Source organism: Hermetia illucens, chromosome 3, assembly GCF_905115235.1.
Source record: "Hermetia illucens chromosome 3, iHerIll2.2.curated.20191125, whole genome shotgun sequence".
Classification (NCBI taxonomy): Eukaryota; Metazoa; Arthropoda; class Insecta; order Diptera; family Stratiomyidae; genus Hermetia; species Hermetia illucens.
The window spans coordinates 115,162,240-115,186,700 of NC_051851.1; the positions used below are offsets into that span (position 1 = coordinate 115,162,240).

A 24,461-nucleotide genomic window follows, 5' to 3' on the forward strand; every position below is an offset into this window, starting at 1 on the left:
TTTGATTGCGAATTACCTGAAAGCTGGAAAAATTCCCTGCATTTGGTTCATCAACACTTAGCTAGCCGTTTTCACTGATTGAGTAAGTGGAAGCGGTCAAAGGTGTGTTCTGATACTGAGATTATTTATTTTTATGATTGATGATTTGCTTGCGGTTCACAGAAGCAGAACAGAACAATGAGAAAAAGTCATGGAGGGTCGGACTGGAAACTAATACCGAAGACACTAAGGGTTCCACACTCTAGCTTCATCGAGCTTTTTGGATTTGTATTGCCAATCCAAATGTACAGATCAGACACGTGGCAATGGGACGCTGCGCTGATAGAAAGTAATATAATGAAAAATACTATATATTACTCACTTACCATCAACAAGGTCGTAGTAAAAGTTTAAGAATATCTTATCTCCTGGTAATTTGCCAACCCATTACTTTGTGTTTATCACGCGGATTTTTACTTCGCCCTCTTTCTCAAATTGGCTTCTGGGTAGCAGCGAAATCTTAAACTTTCTCAGTGCCTTTCTCAACGATGCATACACTCATATGCATAATACATAGCCACTTGACGTTGAAACGTTGTTAACTGAATAGTTCAGATGTAGGGGTCCCTTCTTCCAGAGACTGTCTCCGGAATGTTCAATTTTCGATTCTCCTCGTTAAATTTTCGCAGTCTATAATTTTTGCATCATTTTCGCTACATTAAACAAATTGGATGCGACATAAATTGAAAGGACGATGGAACAATTTTTCGTCATCATAGGAAAATGAGTGAATTAAATTTGCATGGCGTGATTTTCAACGAGAATATGGAAATTGAGACGAGGAAGAATGTCGCGTAAGTGCAAGTGTTAATGTTGCCTGCCTGTCATTTTGCCTCTTGCTGCGGAACTAGACTACAAAGCAACTGAATAAAACTAATGTTTGATTTAAAGCTTAGCATAATAAAAGCATCACCATTGTGCATAATTCCCTGTATACAGAGCTGCCCATTGTGCAAATAATCATAATAGCACGTCACCGGTCAAAATCAGCGTCAACCATCAAAAGGTGGCTCTGTATCGGCAAGGAACATCGCACCTTTATACCAATTTTCACGGCCCACTTGCTCGAATTGTGCTCGCCACAAAGCCAGTGGGGTAAACATTCTGTCGTCCACGCTCATATTCCAATATTATTGATTAGATTGACCACTGGGTCGAAAATACTACATATCGGGACAACACAATATCCACTGAATTGACTCTCCCGGGCCGGATCATGGCAGGCCTGATTAATCATATGAACTGGTTGGCTAATTGCATAGATAGCTCGAGTTCAACGAAGGGCGTCGGAATCATCTTCAGTCAAATGGAACTGGTAAAATTTTGCATTTGTTGAATCTGTTGCCTTTACTTTTCATACTGTATCCAGACTGATGAGACCTTTGCTTGCCCTTTGATAAGCAAACACATATGACATCAACCGAGCAGCCACGATGCAATAAATACGGACAAGAGTGCAAGAGAATACGGAATGGGATATTTGCAATAACGCGCTTCAACGCAATCATGAATTTCAAGTCAACGGAATATATTGGAAAATGAAAAAAAAATTGCGACCAGGAAGGGAACGATATAGCCATGCTCGAATTGAGCCGCATCCCCCTCAATTTTAGGAATTTGTATCTTCGAAGTGGTCTCTCGTATCAGAGGGAAGAAGGGAGAGATTAGCTGGCTGAGTTTCTTTGAACCCATAAAATTTAAATTTAACTTTCCATCCAAGTATTCCTTCAGAACGAATATACATTCTTATAGACACACAAACCAGTGAACCAGGGTACATGAGTGGAATAATGGAAGATGTCAATTTGGAAACTTTCCTAACTATGTGTTTCGCCCACATGAAACCCAGCAAACTTCTTCTATTACATTATCTTGTGAACTCACGAGGCTTTTAAAAGTAAATATGTTTTACACCGACGGCTAACAAAATAGCATAACATCCTTAATCCTAATGTTTGGGATGTAGAATATTAGGTACTCTGGAAAATACTGGTATATTAATTATTGTTACTAGCGAACCGTCTATACACTTGTAGTCGTCTGTTAAATATCACCAGGAGTTCGCCATTACGATATGATTTCGAACCTGCGGTAAGAATCACTGAAAACGCATGCCATTCTTTAAGTTTATAATTTAAGCCCAAGAATGCAAAGCGACATTTATCAATTTTCCAAAGACATAATTGTCTTGATGTCAAATATGAATTTCAGAGCTAGAGTCGGGAAAGTTACTTTAAATGAAGAATTTACCGTTTTTCATTTATACATCTTACCTAACCTTAGGCAGATGTAAAGGCCGGTATGCGAAGCCATCCAATCCAATCTCTGACCAAAGATTGGTATATTTCGTAAGGTTGCAAGATAATATACATCCATGCTACCCACGTGGATACAATTTAGTCGACAATCCCCTTTAACATTGAGATATTTCAATGTCGAAATTCCATAACGTGCAGCACTAAAAATTCAAATTTGAATGAAGAAGAACCAACGAAAACAACATTTCCGCTTGAGATTCTACAGAAGGATTTAAGACAAATTTTTCTCAATGATTGGTTTCGAAACCTATTTTTAGTATTAACATACTATTCAGGAACATTTTACTGCTGGCTACCGAAATGGGTACGTCATCGTCAACTGACTAAATATTAAATTATAACAAGTATTAAAAGTAAAAAGGCATACTTAGTTTAAGATACTAGTACCGTGAAAATCATTTGGAAAACCGTTTTTTCTTTTTACAGTTTTCGATTCGAAAGAAATATGCGCGCTTCTTCGATTTCACGCAGGTGCCAGTAACTAAGGCAATGCAACACAAGCAACAGTACGGCAATATAGAATGGGGTATATATTGACCAGCAGGCGAAGAAAGGGATAGAGATACAGATAGCCAGCTCTTAGTTTAAAGGAGCAGGAACATATTAAACCTGTTTTTGAAAAATTGGGCAACGACGCAAGTATTTTAACAAAACGGATTGGGTATGCGCATTTTACTGGCCGGGTTCAATGAAGGGCGGGTGACTCTGTGAAACATTCTAGACATAATGGGCTGCCCAATTGGCTTTAAATCCTACGCGGTACAAAAAATGAAGAGAGGATCAAAATACCCGAAAAACTGCTTCGCAGGAAGCCCGTTTGTCCAAAAAAGTAACGCAGCACGTAGAGGAGCCGGAGTATATCGACTACTTTTGTATGATCCAGCGCAGAAGATTCATCAATCAATCAAAATTTTTTTTTCATTGAATATATTCATCAAATGAAAGGTCTCGATTAGTACTTTCCGAATCTGATATTGATTTTGACGTAAATTGTAAAGTGTGAGTGAGACAGGACTCATTTTCGGACACTATTCAACCCACTACCCAACGAAAAACGTCAGGATGGTGCGCTTATATGAAAGCCTCAAAATATGTCCCATTCCGACATCTACTCAAATAAACTTATTAATAGTAAGTAGATAATTACATAAGTGTCACACTAGGAGTTCAACATTATTAGTAAATGTGATATAAACAAGTAGGGAAACCGGAAGCTGAACGCTTCAAATATGAAAGGTTTTGTGTACTGCTTATAGAAGCATATTTGAATGAGCATTCGCCCCACGTATACCTAGCTCGTCATGTTTGTGCATTTAATTTGTAAAATCATTCACTTTACTATGATACTGACTTTAACGTCTTCGAATGCAAGAAATTCGCACAGAATTTTGTCCTCTGTTAGTAATAGTCCGATTTCTACTGAACTTGGTAGTATCATGCACTGCAGTATAGCCTATATTAATGGAAGATTTTAGGATAAATTCCCAGTGAATTTTCAAGAAATATACTTATAATTAATACGGTAATATACTATTATTAACTTTATTTAACCAGATATCGATAAGGAGTGTATTTTGAAGCCTATATACCTTACGCAAGGACTACTATATATCTTGAAGTAAGTGAGTCTTTTCGTATTCCCGCACTCATCCTCTTTGCAACCAAAGTCGAAACTAATGCTGACCTTTTACATGCATAGGAACGAACCTCCCTTAAACTCGGTATGGAATTATGCTGCTCACTGCATGCGAGAGTTTTCACAGGTCCCACCTTTCTACCGAACTTTTTATATCAATATCAATCAATATGTAGCTGTCACAAACAGACAGACAAACGAATGAACAGAGAGACAGCCAGACAGTAAACCACTTTTAATAAGGTTTTGTTTTAAACAGAACGAAAATAGCTAGTTTTCACGTAACAGTATTTTGCACGATACTGTCCTCTATGCTGCTTGGTCAACCTAGGACGAACCTAAGGGAGGTTTCCCAATCAAGTTCAAAACTATTATTAATTTGATTTGAGCTAATATCAGAATAAGACATTTTTGAGGCCTAGATTTCATACTAGTACATGGCTCTGATTTTTTTTCAGATTGTTAGTTTGGGTAGTTTTCCAAAATGAGTCTTGTCACGCTTTAAGTTTGCATAGTTTTACCCCCCTTTCAATCATTTTACAATTTACATCAAAACTAATCAAAACTAATCTATTTGTGATAGTACTGATCGAAACCTTTCATTTGATGCCGGGTATACGCGTACACTAGGTGAAAAGAAATTTGTCTTTGCAATCGATTTTAGTAAAGTTTTGTTTTACACAAAACTTTAAAACTCAAGGCAAATTCGTTGTTAGTCTAGAAGGCTAAAACAATGTTTAGTAAAAAGTTTCAACGCCATAGGTAACAAGATCGCTGAGAAAGAAATTCGATTCTGTGTAATTTTTACTAACTTGCACGGTACAATTACCTTAAGTGTGCTGGATAGCATGCTGATCCAAGCCTAGGTAAAAGAGAGAATTTAAAATAGTGTACCCAGTGCTTTTCTGAGGTGTGGTGATGCCATTATAATTAATCCTATCTTATCCCTCCTGGCGAGATTTCCATAGGAGATCAACTCATCTATTTTAGTAACTCACGCACTGAATATGGTGTCGGCATTGCCGGCTAACAGAGTTTCTGCAACGCATTCAAAGCAGTCAAGCAATTTGATAACCAGTTGATAAGGGTCAGTATATGTTTTTACGGTTTACAATTTGGTTTATTATTCTGTCTACTATTTTGACAAAACTGGATGTAGGGTACCAGTCGACTCAGCTGTGGATGCGTACCTGAGTCAAACCAGAGTACAGCGTACTGTAGTGTACCGTTTCGGTCTTGAATGAAGTGCTCTAACACACTTCAATGCGCTGATCCAATATGGATTCTTGCACAAACGATTATTATTATTTTGGCAGCACTGGCAATATTCGACCTAATTTTACAGACTAAAACTACTACTACTACTACTACTGATTAATGTTTAGGATTTTTGATTCTTCTATAGCTGACTTGAGTGGTATTCTAGGTATAATTATGAAGGTTACATTAATCATCTTAATCATCTTAATGAAAATCATTTATTAATGCCCTAGCACGAATAATTTAATGATCAGTTTTCAGTTTTTATCGATATTTCTTAATTTGACTAAGTATTTCGTCATCTACGGGAAGAATACTCCTCTCCTCCTCTAAATCTCGATATAAACTAATGTTTTTGATAAACTAAGGTATATTTGCTATAATTCGAAGGATCCTCAAATGCGTTTGCTGGAACAATTTGATGTGAGAAATTTTTCAATGTACCATAGAACTGAAATCGACAGGCCCAAATTGGTTTAACCAATGACTTGTACAAAAGTGCCCTGTTGTCCACTATTAAGTTAGAATTTCAGTTGATTAACTGATAGTAGATACCTTTCACTTTTAGTAGCTGCGATGTGTCTTTTCCAAATAACATAGCGTTCGAGATGAAAGCTACGATATCTGACTTGGTGGTATTAATTAACGAAACGGGCGGATACGTTTCCCGATTTAAAATGAACATAACGTGACAGATCTTGCTTCCCTTTGAAACCTGGAAGCATCCACAGGCAATTAGAGTCATAGACACATATGGATATAGCAGATTATCGTCAATAGGCAGATCGGGAACATATAGACACACTAATAGCCCTAGTACGCTTCCTGTTTTGATAGAATAGTCTTAGGATGTACTTCTTTGTGAAAAGTCTGCGAAAGGTGGAGGTGGAAAGTGGAAGTTGAACTTTGTTTTTCACCTAATTAAATGTAAAAATATAGTTCGCGAGTGCAGAACTGTTTTCAGCATCATTGTGGGCGCAGTCAGCGACCTCTAGGCACAAGGGTGATACTTGTTTATTCGGTCTCGGTTTCCACAAGCTTTCCAAAGAGAATAGTCGGTACTCGCTGCCACGTTTGAATCTCTAAGATAGTTTCGGACGCTGTTTGTCACCTTCCAGTTCAGTTCAACATTTAACCTCTGGGAATGATGTGTTTGTCATGTACATACGTCTCAAATTTTCTTTTTTGAAGATCATTTTTAGGATATGTGTTGAGAGCTTGCGTCAATCGAGTACTCTTTATTTTGTCTTATGGATAGTCGTGTGACTAGGTACAAGTTGTTTTTGAAACTTTTAATGGCTAATTTTCTATCACACTTCGTTTTTCTTCAATTTTAACCAGTTTGTATATTTACGCGTTAGAGTTCTGGACTCGCTTTCTCTAGAACACTCGTCGAACATATGTATGACAACCGGAGGGTGATCTGATGAAAACAGGTAACATGATTCAACTGAAATTGTTTTTCGGCGAATAGTTTTGGTAATTCCAAAATCGATAAGGTCGGAGATTTTGCAGTAGTCGGCCTGTTATTTACTAGGTAAAACTTGCGCCATTTCCGATTAGTTTTGAATTAGTTCCTGCATTGTCACTCGCATAAAGTTTATGAAATGGTTTGGAGATTGCTAAGTTTCACTGCTATTAACGCAATGCTCCTCTTCAACATTGGATATTAAAACGTTTACGTATGTGGCTCCGGTTTGAAGCTATTTCTTTAATATTGTATCACTGGGTTCAAGTCTGTTCGTGATGGGAAGATTGGAGTTCGGAATGATTGCACAAGACAAATTCGAGAATCCTCGATAGTTGGCAGTATATGCTCCACCCAGTTGTTACATTCCTTTGCCATTGCATCATCCTTCTGGACAATTTGTAATATGCTTTTGTGTGAAAGACCTCCTGGCAGTTTTGTCATCATTTAAAATGGGAAAAACACCTTTGGACCTTTACTAAACATAAAGCCCTGACAATAGATCTGAACTTCCAAGTCATTGCGAAACGAGCCAAACGCCGAGAAAACCAGCGATAGCTTGATATACTTGACAATCCCTCGAACCCCTGACGATACTTACGACCATGAAGGGGATGGGGAAAAACGGAATCTTATTCAAATGAACCAAGCACCCTACCGAACGGAACCAAGGTCAAAGAAGAAAGTTTTGTTTCAAAAATTTACATCATGGCTTCACAGGCAACTTATGAGACACTATTTCCTAGTCAGACTCTAAACCCTAGTTGGTGATGGTTGTTACGAATTGTATCGAATGATGCGAACCTCTATTGTAAAAACAGTTATATATGTACGGTTTAGGTTTGTAGTGAAACGATCTATTCTTCAATTTGATGGAAGAAGAAGCTTCGCCATGAACTCACAGTATCTATATATAGATGTATTTCACTAAGACGAATTCAACATTCAACAACTTCAAAATGTGCTGATGTTGGAAAAACATCCGAAAATTGAAGCTGTAATTAATTGGACGTATATACAGGGTGCGGCAGCATAACTTTTTTTTTCAAAACTCAATAAAAACTGTTGTATGCATCGGAAAATATTTATTTATTTTTCATAATGTAGGTACATGTCTAAAGTTTTTATTTACATTGTTTTGAAGATCAAATCTGTTAGGTGACGTCCCCCATTCTCCATACATTGCGTAAAGCGATTTCTGGCGTTTGTCATGACTCTTGTTAGCAAAGCAGGTGTTATGTTGGCAATTTCTTCCTGGATGTTGGCCTTCAAATCTTGTAGTGTGAGATAAGGCGCTCTGGAAAGTGTTCCCTGAAAACAGCCATCGATGCTCTTGAAGTGTGTGCTGTTGCACCGTCTTATTGGAACCAAGTGTTCCCCAAATCCAAATTTTCTAGCCGTGGGAAAAAAAATTGTGTAGCATGTTTACATATCGTTCCGAATTCACTGTCACTGTAACCTCATTTTCCTCCTTCCAGGGACCAATAATTCCAGCTGAGGAAATTGCACAACCACACTATGACTTTGGGTGAATGCAAAGGCTTTTGATGCAATTCTCGAGGGTTGGTGTCAGCCCAGTAGCGCATGTTTTGTTTGTTAACCGACCCACACAAATTAAAATGGGCTTCATCGCTAAAAAAAACAATAGCACCCTCGGGAACGACATCAAGAAGAAGCTCACACGCGTTCATCCGAGAATTGAAGTCACGTTCTGAAAGTTCCTGCACTATCGCCATCTTATAGGGATGAAAATGAAGATCGTCACGAAGAATCCTTCTCACAGAACGATCGGATAGTCCAAGGGCAGATGCGTGTTTGCGCGCAGAACGCCGTGGCGATCGCAACATTGACGCTCTCACTGCTTCAATGTTCTCAGGTGATCTAACGGGCCGAGGAACTCCAGTTCTTCCTTTTGTCGCACTTGCAGTTTGTCTGAATGTAGTGACCCATGTAACAATTGATTTGCGGTCTGCGACGGGAGCCAACGGGGCTAAATTAAAGCGATTCCGAAATGCACGCTGTGTTGCAATAACCGAACATCCGCTTGAAAAGTAAACCTCAACGGCAAAGGCACGCTCCTCACTATTCCAACGCATGATGGCGACTGAACCGTGTCGGGACAAAACTTTACAGTATCCCCTCTTGAACGACACCACTAGCGCTCCGCTATGACATTAACTAACTGAGTGGCGCGCATTTTAAAAAAGGAAGTTATGTTGCCGCACCCTATATATTTCCTCTAAATGAATTGTATTCTTTCAAACTATTCTGCTATTTGAGCAATTTTTATACCGATGGCAAATTATAAATTTTCAAGAGGAGATAAATTACCTGAGCGAAAGGACTTAAGAATTATGTCATGATCCTCTGGGGGCGTATATTTTACTACAGCTTTACTGCGCTTTGCACACGTCAAAATATTTTAAAATATATGAGTTGAAGATACATATTTATCTTCACACTTAGCAAAATGGACTTCCCCTTAATAATTAAAACAAAACCAGACATAATTTTCAAAATTACCTTTTTCAAATCCTTTATTTGATCCGACTCATCTGCTTTCCTTTTCTCTGTTGTTACTAATTTTGTTTTATCCTTATCCTGTATAAGTGCCTGAAAAAAAGAAAAATGGTGTTATTCCCTTCCTTACAGTAGCTGTTAATCGGAAATTTTTAAGTAAATTAGAAAGCCAATTTAATATAACTCCATCTCTATTTTTATATCGGATACAAGAAAATGAAAATAGTATAATAAATACTTATTGATGTTTGAAACCACTTTGTGTCTCTTTTTTGGCGTCCCATAACAAAGCTGATCCCAACCAACCTGCCCAAACCTGGAATGATCACGTCTTGCAACACATTCACATACAGAATATGAATAACAACTGAATTTCAAACCGAAAAAAATGACACAACCAATCAAAACTGATCGGCTCCGCCTCTGAACGGGACAAATCCTGAAGAAGAAGAAGAAAATGTAGCTTAATTTTTTTGAGAATCCACGTTCACCTACCAGGCTTATTAAAAAAATTACCAGTACAGGAAATTTGAGTGCGAATCCTGTTATTAACAGGAAAATGTTAAATATTAACAAGAAGATGCATTTATGGTTCTGTACAGATTCAACAAAACTGTTTAGCCTAACAAATCTAGTAAAGCCGTGGACACTACAGGCTTTGCGGCATTTGCATTTTTTTTTTTTTTTGGAAGTTGTTGGTTTTGCTGTGTCTCCATTCAATTTGGAATTTCAAAGCCGCGGTCTATGGAATCAGGAACTTGGCCCAGACCAGTTCATTGGTTGGGCAGCTGATTAGCTGGACAAGTGAAAACAACCTAAAGGCTATCAGCTTATGGAGTGGATTAAAAAATTTGCCGTTTTCCAAATACAATGGGGAAAATTGTGAATAAGCACTCGTGAAAAGATACGGGCGCTTTCAGCGACTTCTGAACTAGTTAAGCTATCTAAGGTAGTGTTACACCTGTCCCGTCAATATATTCCCCAAATCAGCACAGATTCAATTTGTAGGGGGGGAGAATTGAGATAAGCAGCTCCCGACTGTACAAATTACGAAAGTAGGAATTCCTCTGAAAAAAAAAAATCTCAGACGAAATTTGAGAGACTACCAAACCGCAATGATTACCACAAATTTAGCTAATGTTAAGACTGCAAGTAATTAGCCTATGAAAATGGGGAAGCAGTAAAAGAAACGTAAGGTTTGAAAGCGAATTTATTCGGATTAATACATGAAAAATTTCCCTTTGTATATTGAGAAAAAAACAATAAATTGCATTAGAAGATGGCGTAGTTCTAATCTTAATTGAGCTGAGTACGTTTCCACCCAATAACGCCATAAAATTGTACTTTGATAATGGTTTTCCATCTTTAAGATTGGTAAGGTACGTGAAAAAAATGGGCTATTATGTAATAGGGCCTTAACAAGCACATCGTAGGAAAATTGAAAGCTGATAGATAACATTTTTTAAGAAGGAAGAAAGAGACTAACCGTCATCGACTATAAAGTTGTTTAACGGTAACAATGTGATCATAATAATAATCGTGTTGCATGGCGACAAAGATCATTGGATTGTCCGAATTAGTACGAACAACGCTAACAAGTCTAAAGCCGGCCATACGATCAGACAGGCCTGTCAGTCACGCCTGAACAGTCCACAGTCCATCCGAATGCCCGGTGGACTTACAGCGCCACACACGTACCGACAAGCCGGAGAGCATCCTCAATTCAACTCTGGCCATCGAAAATTTGCGAAATGTTTTCCAGGGATGAAGATACATCGGCCTAGTGCAGTAGTCCATCCAGTGCCGATTAGCCCGAACTGTTTTCCGACTTACCGGATGGCCGAATCGTTTCTCATTCGGGCACCGGTCACTTGAACAGTCCAAACTGACCGACCAGCCGAATCCCATACCCGATCCGGCCGCCGGTCAACTGGGGACTGTTCAGGTATAACTAGAAGGCCGGCCTAATAGCAGACATATGGCGACAAGTGAATTTTAATGCAACAAGGGCACCTTAAATGTTCAATTTTTAACGTAGCTTAGTTTTAGATAGATCTTAAATAAATAGAAAAAAAAATTTATTTTAACGGTGCGACTTTCCCTTAACAGAATAACAACATAAATATCGAATTTCACTTTATCCAATTTCTAAATTTGTAAGTTTACTTTGGATAATGCCCGATTCGTCGGACGAGCTACAATATTTTAATCGTCAAACAAAGATACACACTTTGTCTTTACAATAACTCTTCAACCCAATCCTAATTGATAAAAAAACAATACTTAGATACGTATACAACTTCAATTCCCTCCTAGTATATGGCACTTAACGATTGGAAATTTAACCGAAAATTATATTAAATTTTGGGTGTTGTTTTATTGTATATTAGACATTTTTACGGAAAAAATAGCTATCCTCCCCATTGCTACCATAATTTAAGTAAGTAAGCTATTGTACCCTAGACTAAGTTTCTGTACTAAACAAGTTATGTTTATCAGTAATTATTAACCAAAGAATCAAATATACGAAAATACGCTGAATATTCAATCTTAATGTTTTCTGTAAACAAATTGAAAGCCTGAAATCGCCGAACTGGTCATTTTCGCCTTTATTACATTTGTGTAAACTTCAGCTAACATTAAACTTGTTGCATCTAACTCCGGCCATCACGCGCCAAGAAATTTACAGCCATATCTAAAAAGGATCATTTCAAAAGGCAAACCCCTCAAAGAAGTCTGCCCATCTAACCTTCTAGCACAACCGGATTTACGACGCCTACGTATTAATCAAACGTTTTAATTATATACTTCCACAACCACCCTCTTCCTTTAAACTACGATGGCCTGGATCTATACACTCAATGTAAAGAACAGCTTTCATAGCAGGAGCCTCAGCTGTTCCGAGAACAAAGCAGGACCGACACAGAAGTGATTTTAATGTGCTTTTGTAATTTCTACAAAACCCTAAATGACTTGCCTAATCTTCATTCTCTTATCTCAGGAATGTACTACACCGAAAAACTCCCCACTGTTCATTGTATGTACTTCTTTGTTTATTATGTACTTTTACATATAATTAAAGCTTCTTTTCCGTTGGCGACATTTGTTGGAAATTGTCTCCACATCCACAAAAGTGAAAATCTTAATGGGAAAATTTGCCACAATGTTTCCCATCGTAATTGCACGCAGATATTTTTAACCCTCACGCTGCCAGCGAATCGTCTCCCGGGAGTGACGCCTTTCATTAAATTTCAAAGCGTGAATTTATTGTGAGCGTTTGCCCGCTGTTTGCTACTCGTTAAATCTAGGGCTCAGTTTAAATGAAAAGCGGGACCGTACGTAGCAGATTTCTAAGCTGTGCAGATATGTATGTACGAGTACATCTCTATTTCGGAGTTAGATCCCGTCGTTCAGGCTGCTTCAACAACTTGTCGCTGGGGCACATTTTTCAGAAGGCCACAAAAAATGGGACAGCATTCCCTCGCCCAGTCGCCGGCTCCTACACTTTTCCTTCATCGCTGTGGTCTATCTGTGCAAGGATTCTCAGTATTTCAACAGGATATGTTGTACGTGCGGTTAGGAAATTACCTTTCATTTCAATTACGTCTGTCTCATTTTTCCCTACCTGCTTCCAGTAGTTCGCTGTGTCACGCTATAGATGAATTTTCTCAGAAAATTTCCAGGAGGACTTTATTATCACAAGCAGTAAAGAGAGCTTGCGACGACGTGTATGTTAATTAAGGGAACCTTCGCACCATTTATGAGAAAAGCACCCACCCTATTCCCTGCACCTTCTTTCGCTTACATTTCACTTTGCGTGTAATAGAGGTGTAGTGGAGCGATTTTAGCAGTAAAAACGAATTAATTACATGAGCGATAAATTACTTTCCAACTTATGCCCCAGTATAAATGACGCCACTTTAACAGTATAATTTTACGTCCCCTGCTAAGCCGCGGGCATGACACGCCGAACAGTAGCGTCGGGGGTGGTGGCGACAGTCGAGCAAATAGCTCCTATCTTGGCTTTGTGAAACCGCACATCATCACATGTCCATTAATAGAGTGAAAAGTTAAATCCTCTTGAAATAGAACACAGTTTTTGAGAGCAAGATAGTGTCGTTTTAGTTAGCATTTGCACTGCTGCAATGTGAAAAGAGCCCGGTATTCTAGGCCTGTCTATGCTTCGGGCTCTTAACGAAATTCTAGAGCATGCGAAAAACTGAGGAAAACTTCCGTTTGAAAGGCTTTGTAGAAACAACTGGATGCCTGTTTATTAAACCGGTCTATCCAGTAAGTCAGAACGACATATACAGTTATGAAGATCAGAGATAACATGAAAGAATCAACCAAGCCCACATTAACGAGTGAAAATTCTTCGAGTAGGGTCCTGATGACGAGAAAGTTTCCAATGCTTGCAGGAAAGTAAGGGGACGACATAGTCTACCTAGAGTATCTCTAAAAATTAGTTAAGTTTATTTTATCAAGTTTGGTGAAGGAAATTTAAACCGTTGGTGGAGCAGCACTTATAACCCAGTAAATATGGAAAGTTTGTAAATCTATTTCAAATTGGAGTCAGTCAACTTAATCCCCTTGAGGGAAACGCAAAAGTCATGCAATCATTTTGGATTAAATTAGATTAGATTTGAGTATAACAGCTCATGAATCCATTTCACCACCAACTGTGAAAATATTCTCGAAACAGACTTAACAAAAAATTCACACGTACTCTGCGAATCCTTCTGGATTCTTCACTTAACCGCAGCAAATGCAGTATGCTCGAGACTAGTAACCCCAGTCGGAAAAGCACAATGGTATTTCAGAGGTAAACCCCGCCCAAAGTAAACCTCTTTGTTAAAATACCGAAATAATTTCAAATAACAAATATCCAGATAAAAAGCTGTCTGTGTAACTTCATTGCGAAAACCTTTCCGTTTCGCAGAAAGTGTTGAGTTTGTTACAGGAGTGATCCGGAATGGGAGACGCAGGAGACGAAGCAGTGATAAAAAGCCGTTTAATTCTCAAATAGCAACAACCGCCCTCTCATGTACGCTAGAGAGACGACAGACATTGAGTTTCTCTCCTTTTACTTTACTCATAAATATGGAAATTTTCGAAAGCGCTAAAAAATTGCTTTTTCCTCTGTACTGAAACCAGAAAGTCGTCAGTTCAAACATACAGGGTAGAATGTAAACTGAAAACAACAAAGTCAGGCATGTATCCTTGTACAGACATAAACTCGTATACGTACCCGGATCCGGGAAGTAGAGAACCCTCAGCTAACTCACAGTAAAAAATTACGCTATACTAACTTATCCTAGCTTGTTATCGTGCAGGAAAGACTTTACTAATAAAAATTCTGTGATGATTGTTCGTCGGGTATTCGCACCCTTTCGCTGAACAGCTTTTTGGAAGGCACTCAACCTTATTTGTTTTACATTTCGAGGAGATGCACAATAACATCCAGCTTCTATCAATTGGCCTTTTAGATAATATTCATCGTTCCAGGAGTTCCAAACAACTGGAAATTTACATATGAATTTTCAGGGATTGTGGCGAATATGGATAACATTATGTAATTATAAGATTCCGAGCACTTTCACTATAGAAGGCCGAGAAAATCGAGCCTTGAATCAAACCTGGCATATAATTACGAATAATAACTGGATCAAGCTTATATTTTTTGTAAAGAAATGGGGCTCCTAGGTTGATATATCTGCAACTGACATTCCCGCCAAATTTCAATATTGACAACATCTGCCAGTGTACGTGTTTTCGATTTTTTTATAATTTAACAAATAGAAAAATTACAATTGCAAAAAAAAAAATGAATTTGAAATAGCGGCTTTGTATTAAATTTTGCCAGAGGAAGATATGATTTCCAAGGCTGAGTCTGACTCAACATTCATTCTACTCATCATTGGAGTCGAGGTGTGGGTTTATAGGTGCAACACATAATCCCGGCATCAAGGAGTGGCGTGCTAAAAATGAGCAGAAGCAGAAAACACATGTATGCAGTTTTCACTTATATTTATGCACAACGTGAGAGAAACTGTCTAAACATGCAACGAATAGCACCAACCACATTCATCTAATTAGGTGTCCTGCAGTTTCTTTTGTTCAATTGAGTCAAAATATTACTGTTTGAAATGCGTTTCAGCAGCCGAGAAGATGTGTTGGAAAAATTGAACATGTCTCTAATGAACATGCCAAATACTGAGTATAAAAAATATTTCGAGAATTGGATGAAGCACTGGCATAAGTGCGTTATAGTCGATGGGGATTACCTTGAAGAAAAGAATATCGATCAAATTTTCTGAAAGGATACTACAATTTCTTTTTTAAGTAGTTAGGCCAACGTAGCGGCGGGATCTAAGTCTAATCTTTCGGTGATTCTAGTGGTTAAATTATTTGAAATAATTAAGACTTACTTTTCACTAGTATCATTTATTACCCTTGCAAATACCGATATTTCAGCAGCCACCTGTTCCCTTCGTCAGTGCTACAAGTCAGAAGACTTGTTAATAAATAATACCAGCGAAAAGCAGTCTTGATTATTTCAAAGTAAAAATATTTTTTTAAAGCTATATAACTTTTCTCTGACGATCCTATTTTTTCGAAAATCCCAGACCACTTTTTTCGATATGCCGATTTTTACAAAACTTAAAAATTAAGAATTATTTATTAAAAGAAGAACTAAGCAATATATCGTAAAAAATCCTATGTACTTCCATGCAGAATATAGTTTCAAATAAATAGTCAAAATATCAAGTCAATCGGTCAAGATTATCCTCAAGATGTTCGACTTGCAAGTTCGGCCCACTTAAAAAATGTAGTTTCGAAAAAAACGCGTCTGAAGTTTTCAGTATGCTCGCATCATATAAAGAAGGAATGCGTCAATATTTTAAAATAAAAGTATTTAGATATTCCCCCCCCCTCTCATCCTTTGAGTATGTCAGTTGATAGAGGATGAATTTAGCAAAAGAACAGAAGATGCATTTTTTTAAAATGTTTACTGTGACCTAGCCCCTTAACCCTTAAGACCATAAACATACCAAGTTCTTGTCGACAACGTTGTTCACCAATTTGGGGTTTTCTGAAAGATCACTTAAAATCACCTTCTAGAGTCTTCCAAGGAATCTCTTGATAAATTAAAGGTTAAGGTAGGTTAGGGTTAAGGTAGGTATATACAGTGTATCAAAAAAGTATTCGCCTGTGCACCTTTTCCTTAATCACGGAAAAGAATTTTCATAAATAAAAACAAAAACCAAGATTCAATTCATGCCCTCAATTTTTCATTGTTGTCTATTCTTTAGAAATAAAGTGAAAAATAGTACTTCACTCCATTGTCACAAAGGAAAAACAAAATAAACGGCCTCTATGCATTATCCCCTGAAATATTATTAGATAACAGGACTTGTCAAAACGTTTTGGGGAAAATCGTATCGGTTGAAACGGTTCTTCGTAAGGCTGGATGTCACGGGCGTACAGCTCGCAGGAAACCATACATCAAAATTAACAAGAAACAAGTCGGAATACCGGAAGCTTGCGCTTCGGGTATAAAGGTTTTGTGTTCATCTTATGTAAGAAATTTCAACGCACATTTCTCTATCCGTGTATAACTACAAATTCAACATAATCTTTCATATTTTTCCAAACTACGAGACATACGTACATATTACAGCCATAGATATTCCGCTCACCCTAAACAAACAAACTGTCTATTTCCAAATACTGTACACATATATGCACGTATATCAATTGATCGTACCCATATTTCCGATTTACTTCTTATATCTATCTGAATTAGGTACTACTCGCAAAGCTCATTAGCACGCATATACTATATACCTACATACACACATGTCTGGTTGGAGTAATTGATATTCACATACAAATGATTAAAAAAATAAAACAAAATAATTCTTTGCGACCCCATCCATAACAACTCATTTCGTTGTGGTATTGACGAAATGATATGTGATGATGACATCATGCGGGTTGTAGAGTGCACGAAATTCACAAAAAATGGTAAAGTTTTACCCCCTATACCTTTGTTAGTAATAATTGGATTTTCTTCAAACTTGACCAAACTGTGCACTATGTCCTTTATTATATGCATGCTAAATTTTGTACTTCTGGGATGAACATAAGGGGGGGTACCGGGTAAATTTCTAAGATGTGGAAATATACTATTATTAACTTTGTGCAGATATCGGAACCGGATATATTTTGAGGCCTAGATTTCGTAGAGATGCACGACTGTGATTTTTTTCAGATTTTTTGGTTGGATAGGTTCTGAGAACGAGACCTGTTACACTTTTTGGGGGTGATATTTTGAGCCCTCACTCCCCTATGTTTCACCCAATATCAAATATTAAACCAGTTTCGAAAAGTATAATACTAATTGAGACCTTTCATTTGATACCCCACATGGCTATATTCTGTGAAAAAAAAATTTGCACCGTCCATTCACATGTATGGGGAGCCCCCCTTAGACTTGACACAAGATCGCGCCACTTACTGCATGTAAAGGGAACACCAGATTACATACTCTCACCAATTTTCGTGAAAATCGGTCTAGCCGTTTCCGAATAAATCGGGTGTGACAGACAGATAGACAGACAGACAGACGGACAGACAGACACCGTCTCGATTCTAATAAGGTTTTGTTTCACACAAAACCTTAAAAGTGGCTTGAGTCCGCAAAAATGTACGGGAATCATCCCTTGAACTTTTGGAAAAGAGTCGTCTTTATAGATGACAGCAGATTCAATATATTTAAATCGGACGGTAAAATAAAAAAGTGGAGGAAGCAAAACTGTGAAATGGACGAAAAGAATCTAATTCCTACAGTAAAACATGGAGGAGGATCACTACTGGTATGGGATTTTATAGGCACTTATGGAGTGGGTGACTTGCACATTTTCGATGGGAATAAAGTCGACAAAGCTTACATGAATGGAAGCGTGGAAAGTATTGGCCTATCTGCAAATTACATTTTTTTTAAGATAATGACCATGAAACACAAATCGCTAAATAAAAAAATTGTGGTTACTCTACAACGCTTTAAAAAGGTTGGAAACTCCACCAAATTTTCCAGATGAAGACATTATAGAGCACTTGTGTGACCCATTGGAAAATAACATTTACGCATTGCTCTTGACGAAGAATGAAGACCCATTTCAAAATATACAATAGAAAATCTCGTAAATTCGATGCCAAACTGGTTATTAAGAGCAGAGGAACCCGACAAAATATTAAATACATTTTATTTTCTTCATTTAATGCATAGAAACGAATACTTTTTTGGTGTGTAATAACGGCATTTATTTTGTGTTTTTGCCTTTTCTGTATGACCTTCTACCACCTGCACCAAAATGTTATACACTGCCACCCTTAGGACCTCTTTCTCAAAGTGCAGCAGTACATTTATTGTTTCTTACTATTTTCTCTAACTTATATATTAGTACGGGTAGCCCCCAACCTCATCTGGGTTTACTCCGTTCGATGTACCTAGTCTTAGACAAAATAAAAGAAGAACCTCGTCTAGAAGACAGTTCTTTATTAATTTTGTATATCATATAAAGTAAAACCGAAACCCGTGGTTACACAAACATATATATTTACAATTTATAGTTTCAGGTCGAAATTTAACTTTGAAATGTCCTAGAACTCCCGGCTTGGGAGCTCAAGAGGTCCACCTTTTCCCAAAATAAAGCCTCCGGCATGGAGCCAGCAAAACTCTCTTCCAACGAGGGTCAAGATCGGCTTGAAGGCAATTGGTAATCACCCTATCTTCGACTCCACTTTTATTTAATTTTGTTTTTGCTAGAATCAGGAAAACTGCATAATTGCCGATTCTGCTTTTCAGTATGAAAAATTAAGATATGAATCCTCCGTAGCAAAAAAATTTATACATAAAAAACAACGATTGCTCGAAGTACATGGTGAGAACTTGTGGGCGTGGATTCGGTGGGGGTACGAGTACGCGGATCAAAGCAGCATGAGGCATTCATTCGCTTTTGACGCTGGTTCCCTTCAAGATAATACTTTTCTTCTGGCACGCATCAAAAGTGTCTGAAACTTTTGGCGTGGACTTTTCATATCATAACAGTGGAGTGAAGTGGTTATTTTTCATTTTATTTCTAAAGCACAGATAATAGAGAAAAATAGAGGACATGAACTAAATATTGTCTTTTTTATTTCGTTATGAAAATCCGAAGTTAATCACTGAAAAGATAACCAGACGAGTACTTTTTTGACACACTGTAACTAGTACGTAGGTTGTACTTTAAGGTTTACAATCGGCCAATAGGTAGCTTCATTGAATTGTGCCATCATTTTATTCGTGACCATTGTTTGCGTTTGTTATAATTAAACCAGTAGCAATTTAGAATGGATAGTGGACGTTTAAAAAGAGGAAGTTTGTGTAACTCAACCGTGGAGGTTTGCATTAAATGACTTTTTATGATTTTAGAAAAGGCTTTACTCAACAAGAATGTATAGAATTGCTCCGTGCAACCTTTGGTAATGAAATGCCACCAATTGGTTAGCAGAATTTCGGCTTGGTCCTTTTTTAGTGATAAATGTCGTGGGGATCCAGCAATCGGTTGTCGTTCCGAGAAACGTTGATGATATGCGCAACAGGGTTAAAGAAGATGAGCATGTCACTTAGATTTAGATAAAGGTCTCTTTTAACATACTGCAACACTTTGATACGATCAATGCGCAAAAAAGTCTCTTGTTGATTGGTGTAAAAAATGCTGAAAAAATTCAACCAGAGACCCAGGATCCACATTCTTCATTGAAAGTTAGAAATATTCACATGAATCTGAAAGCAAACAAGGGTTTGTGTTGTATTTGACAATGAAGTGAATCCCATTTTGTGGGTTATTTGCCCGCATTATACACGTTGCAAGCAGCTTTTTAGAGGATCGAAGAATTATTAATACTGAATAGTATACAACAATTTGTTTACCAACGGTTTTCGATGAAACAACGTCGCACCATTCTCCATCACGACAATTTCCACACATGTCAAACAATTAAATATTTGAAGCAGAAAAACGACTCATTGGCCGTTTTCACCCTTGTTTATCACCTAATTATTCTTTTGTCCCTTACCTCAAGAACTCTTCCAAAATCATGCTTCTAAAATATCTGCTTCGGAGGTGAGAAAATATTTCCAGAATAGATATCCTTTTCCGCTTTTTGTAAAAACTTATAAGACAACCTACTCATTAAGGGGTTATATCATTTTGGGTCCCCCAAAAAAGGTTTTTTTAAGATTTTTTTGTCAGCACAATTTTTAAATATAGTACACTTGTAATAAAAAAAAATGCTTCATCAATTGTCAAAATAATGTGTACTTCGCTAGATAATCCAATCAAATTAAGGTTTAATTTTCACGTCAACCGGATGAAAATTCTTCGAGTTCTACTGCTCGCCTATTTCGAAAACACGCGTTTGAAGTTTAAAAACGGTATAACTTTTCAAAATCCTGATCATATAGTTGATTATTTTTTTTTTACCTTGCTCTGATATCTAAGCGCAATACAATTGTCCTAATTAAAATAATAACAAAAAGGTGAAAAATGACGCCCACAAGACAAAATATAACGATTGACGATTACAACTTGGAAAATGTACTTCACAGTTAGGCTGATAAGTTCGTGAGCTAACCCACAGATTTATAGTTAACCCAAACCTTCAAAAGATACGTGTACAAATTTGACATTTGTGTTAATAAACGCTGTGGAAGCCAAGGCTTGGTTTGATAAACATTATTCGAAGTTTGCATCACGAAAATCAACCGTTGAGAAGCGGCCTCCTTAGTTTAAACGAGGCGAAATAAGCTCCGAGGCTATTACCGACAAAGTCATCAAAAATGAATGACCGCATTGAGATAGCTGAAATTCTCACTCAGTGTTTGAAGCTCTTCCTCCATAAAAAATCCGAATTTATGCGTCGATATGTGACAATGGACGAAACGTGGCTTCATTATTTCACACCAGATTCAAAACGATCGTCATATGAGTGGACTGCATGTTGGCAAGGTTATGGCATCAGTATTCATCGACTATTTTGAGAACGGCGCTATTCGAAGAAAATGAAAATGCTGTTTCATCAAAACAATGCACATGTCAATGACAACGATGGCAAAATTGTATGAATTGGGCTTCGAATTGCTTCCGCATCAATCGTATTTCCCAGGTCTGGCCCCGAGCGATTTTCTCCTGTTCCCAGACCTTAAGAGACTGCGCGCTGAAAAGAAATTTAGCGCCAATGAAGAGACAGTCGCCGAAACTAAAGCCTATTTTGAGGCTAAAGGCAAATCGTACTATAAAAATGGTATCGAAAAATTGTATGACTGCTACAATCGTTGTATCGCACTTGAAGGCAAATATATTTAATATAAGCCTATGAACTTTTCAGTCCAACTGTTAGATAACAACTGACCCTTATCTGGAATCTTAACGATCATCCTCTTCACACACTACAAATTCTACAAATTTAAAACAATATCCCTATCTATTTACATCCCGTCATTTGCATGAGGTACATTCATTTGAATACGTTACGGCAGTCAAGCAAAGTCAAGTAAGGTAAGTTCAAGTATGGAGTCCGGAACTGGACAAGTAGCCCTTGAAATATCAGTATCTTGAAGACAAAATCCATGTTTTGTTTTTGTTTGCTGTTTATTAAAAAAAAAAGTCCCACTTTTTTTTGAGAATTGTGGGGTCCTAAGTCCGCATCAACTTGATGCCGGACCGGACCAAATAGGAAGCAAGTTACTCCATCTTTTCTTAGCTCTGGCCAACCTTTGGTCAATAGAGTTAGCGGATTTGCGCTCAATATAATTCGTAGTCATGTTGTGTTCAGCGAATTATATAAAGGAGCACTAAACATCTGCGAGCCGCTTCGGTGATGCTGCTCCCAGGGCAGAGGTGAGGCAGCGTCTGCGATTTGCCGTTGCCCTGGTAAGAAACCGTAAAACCGTCATCGCCCGACATTTTTTTTAATTCTCACTTCTTTTGTGTTAGAAATTAAAGGAGCCGTGACTCCGTCATCCACTTGACGAGGTTCTGTTTAGGGCTTAGGTAGTTCACAGCCATCTACTTGATTGTGGCCCGGACTAATTGGAAAGAAACTTTCTCCCAATTTTCTGGCCCCACGTTCGATACGCTGATGAATGAACAAAAGAAAAACTAATCCAGGCCTGTCTCGGTTAGTACCAATGGGTAAGCGTTGCATCCAACATTTTTATCCAGAGACCAAGGACAAGTCGATGGGGAAGATTGAAATTTCCGTTCTATCAGGAAGAGAAAATTATCACGACGGAAAGAGTCACTATAGCTGGGTCCTACTACACATAGCGAAGAAGGAGACCAGAAGAGAAAACGAGGCAAACTGCAATCTGGAATTCTCTCACACTAGAACGAGGTATATTTGAATTTTTATTTGTGTCATTGCATATTAATTATTATTGCTTTTAAATCAACCCACTCGTTTTTAATTGAATAAAGATGTAGGAGTAGCACGCTGGCTTTAACAAAAGCTGCGGGAAAGGCTTTAATATCTGATATTTACTGATATAAATTTAAAAATAACTAATGTATCGAAAATCTGTACACAACAATAGAAGAGTTTTATCATTTAGCGTTGCTCCAGGTTCGAATCCCGGTCATCATGGATGTGTTGGGTCCATTTTTGTACTTATCTCCTTTGCTGTAGGCTTATCATTTGCACAGTATTAAATGTGACGATAAGCAAACACAGCCCATTGAAGTGAAATGTCGGGGTGAAAATAACAATAACCACGAACAAAGTGAACAGGCAGCAAACATTATTCTAAGGATAATTTAATCATTTCTAAGTTCCTATTAGTAAGTATGAAATAATTCAATTAAATTTTTCTTTACAAGTAAAGAATCAGGGTAAGGACCGAGCTGTTTGTGATTCTCGGAGGTAGAAGAATCAATCGTAGGTCACCAAATTTTCACAAGTAAAACAAGAAGCAACTGTAACTCTGCATCCCACGTGATATTGTTCCCTTTACGACTTTAACTATTCGCAAGATTGATCTATCTATCATAAATCCTCCCAAAAAGCGTCTTTAGCCCTGGTATTATCAGTTTTAGTGTGTCATCTTTGCTGCATCCTATATAGCACGAGTTTGACAGCCACATACATACATATATGTATCCGATGTGCAATATTTAAAGTTCCACTGAATTATTTCATTATCTTCCTCCCCAAGAGTCTCTCCGGCGAGAATCTACAAAAAATAATTTCCTTCACAATCTGATAATAGCAATAACTATCATTAATGTACTCAAGTATTTACTTGAAGTAAAACATGCTCAAGTCCACTCGAAAATGGAGATGAGTTGGTTCACTTGAGTACTGGAACTCGAAATGAATAGATGCTGCCTGGTCTTCTTTGCTCGTTTTCGCATGTAGTGCATGCACGGGAAAAGGACTCAACATCAAGGATTCCTCCTCAACACATACTTCAAGAGAGCACTTTATATCTAGGCAAGCTTTTAAAGCACTTTTTCTTCCTTTAAAGAACCGCGTGGTTGATAAATCACTAAGACCAACATCACGAACGAACTGCAAACAGGGGTAAAAAACAAACAGAGCAGGCAGAACAAGGATAGCACTTGAAATACACAAGGAGCAGTTGCATCTGCGGAACGGAAGGAAGTATATTTTTCAGTATTTCCAGTGGCCGTATTTAAGATGACAGCTTTTGCGTATTATTTGCCACCGTAATAGGAATCAACATGGAGCAGGGGGAATTCACCAGATTTCCAGGCTTAAATACTCAATGGACAGCATCTTAAAGCATAGGTTCCCTAGTATGACTTTCAAAAGGCAACAGTTCGTTAAGTCTCTTTGATATGTTTGAAGTAGCACTTAATTAAAATATTCCCGCATAAGGCTGAAGCTTCTTTTGTGAGCACGGGAGAGCATAAAATATGGAAGACACAGTGCCTTGCGGGCGTAGATGCGCTAGCGATTCCGCTAGAATGCTTATAGTTCTTTTTAGGGAGAACCCGGGGTTTAACGAACGTGTGAGATGCAAGATCGTGATGCAAATAATGTGGATAATGGAATTATTTTAAATGTTTGCATTGTCTTTGGGCTCAGCATGATACAAATGCCAAGCACTACTAAAAAATGTGTTCTATGATAGAAGAGATTCCGAGCACAC

The 24,461-nt window shown here is 37.8% G+C and overlaps 1 protein-coding gene across 2 annotated transcripts in view; it reads right to left on the reverse strand.

Annotated features, from left to right (window-relative positions):
* Window positions 1-24,461, reverse strand: part of LOC119650713 (RNA pseudouridylate synthase domain-containing protein 2) — a 484,992-nt gene that overhangs the window by 38,556 nt on the left and 421,975 nt on the right. For both annotated transcript variants that reach the window (XM_038053723.1, XM_038053722.1), the window contains one exon: window positions 9,245-9,334. In XM_038053723.1, the coding sequence (XP_037909651.1) occupies window positions 9,245-9,334 (90 nt within the window). The remainder of the gene's footprint in view (window positions 1-9,244; window positions 9,335-24,461) is intronic.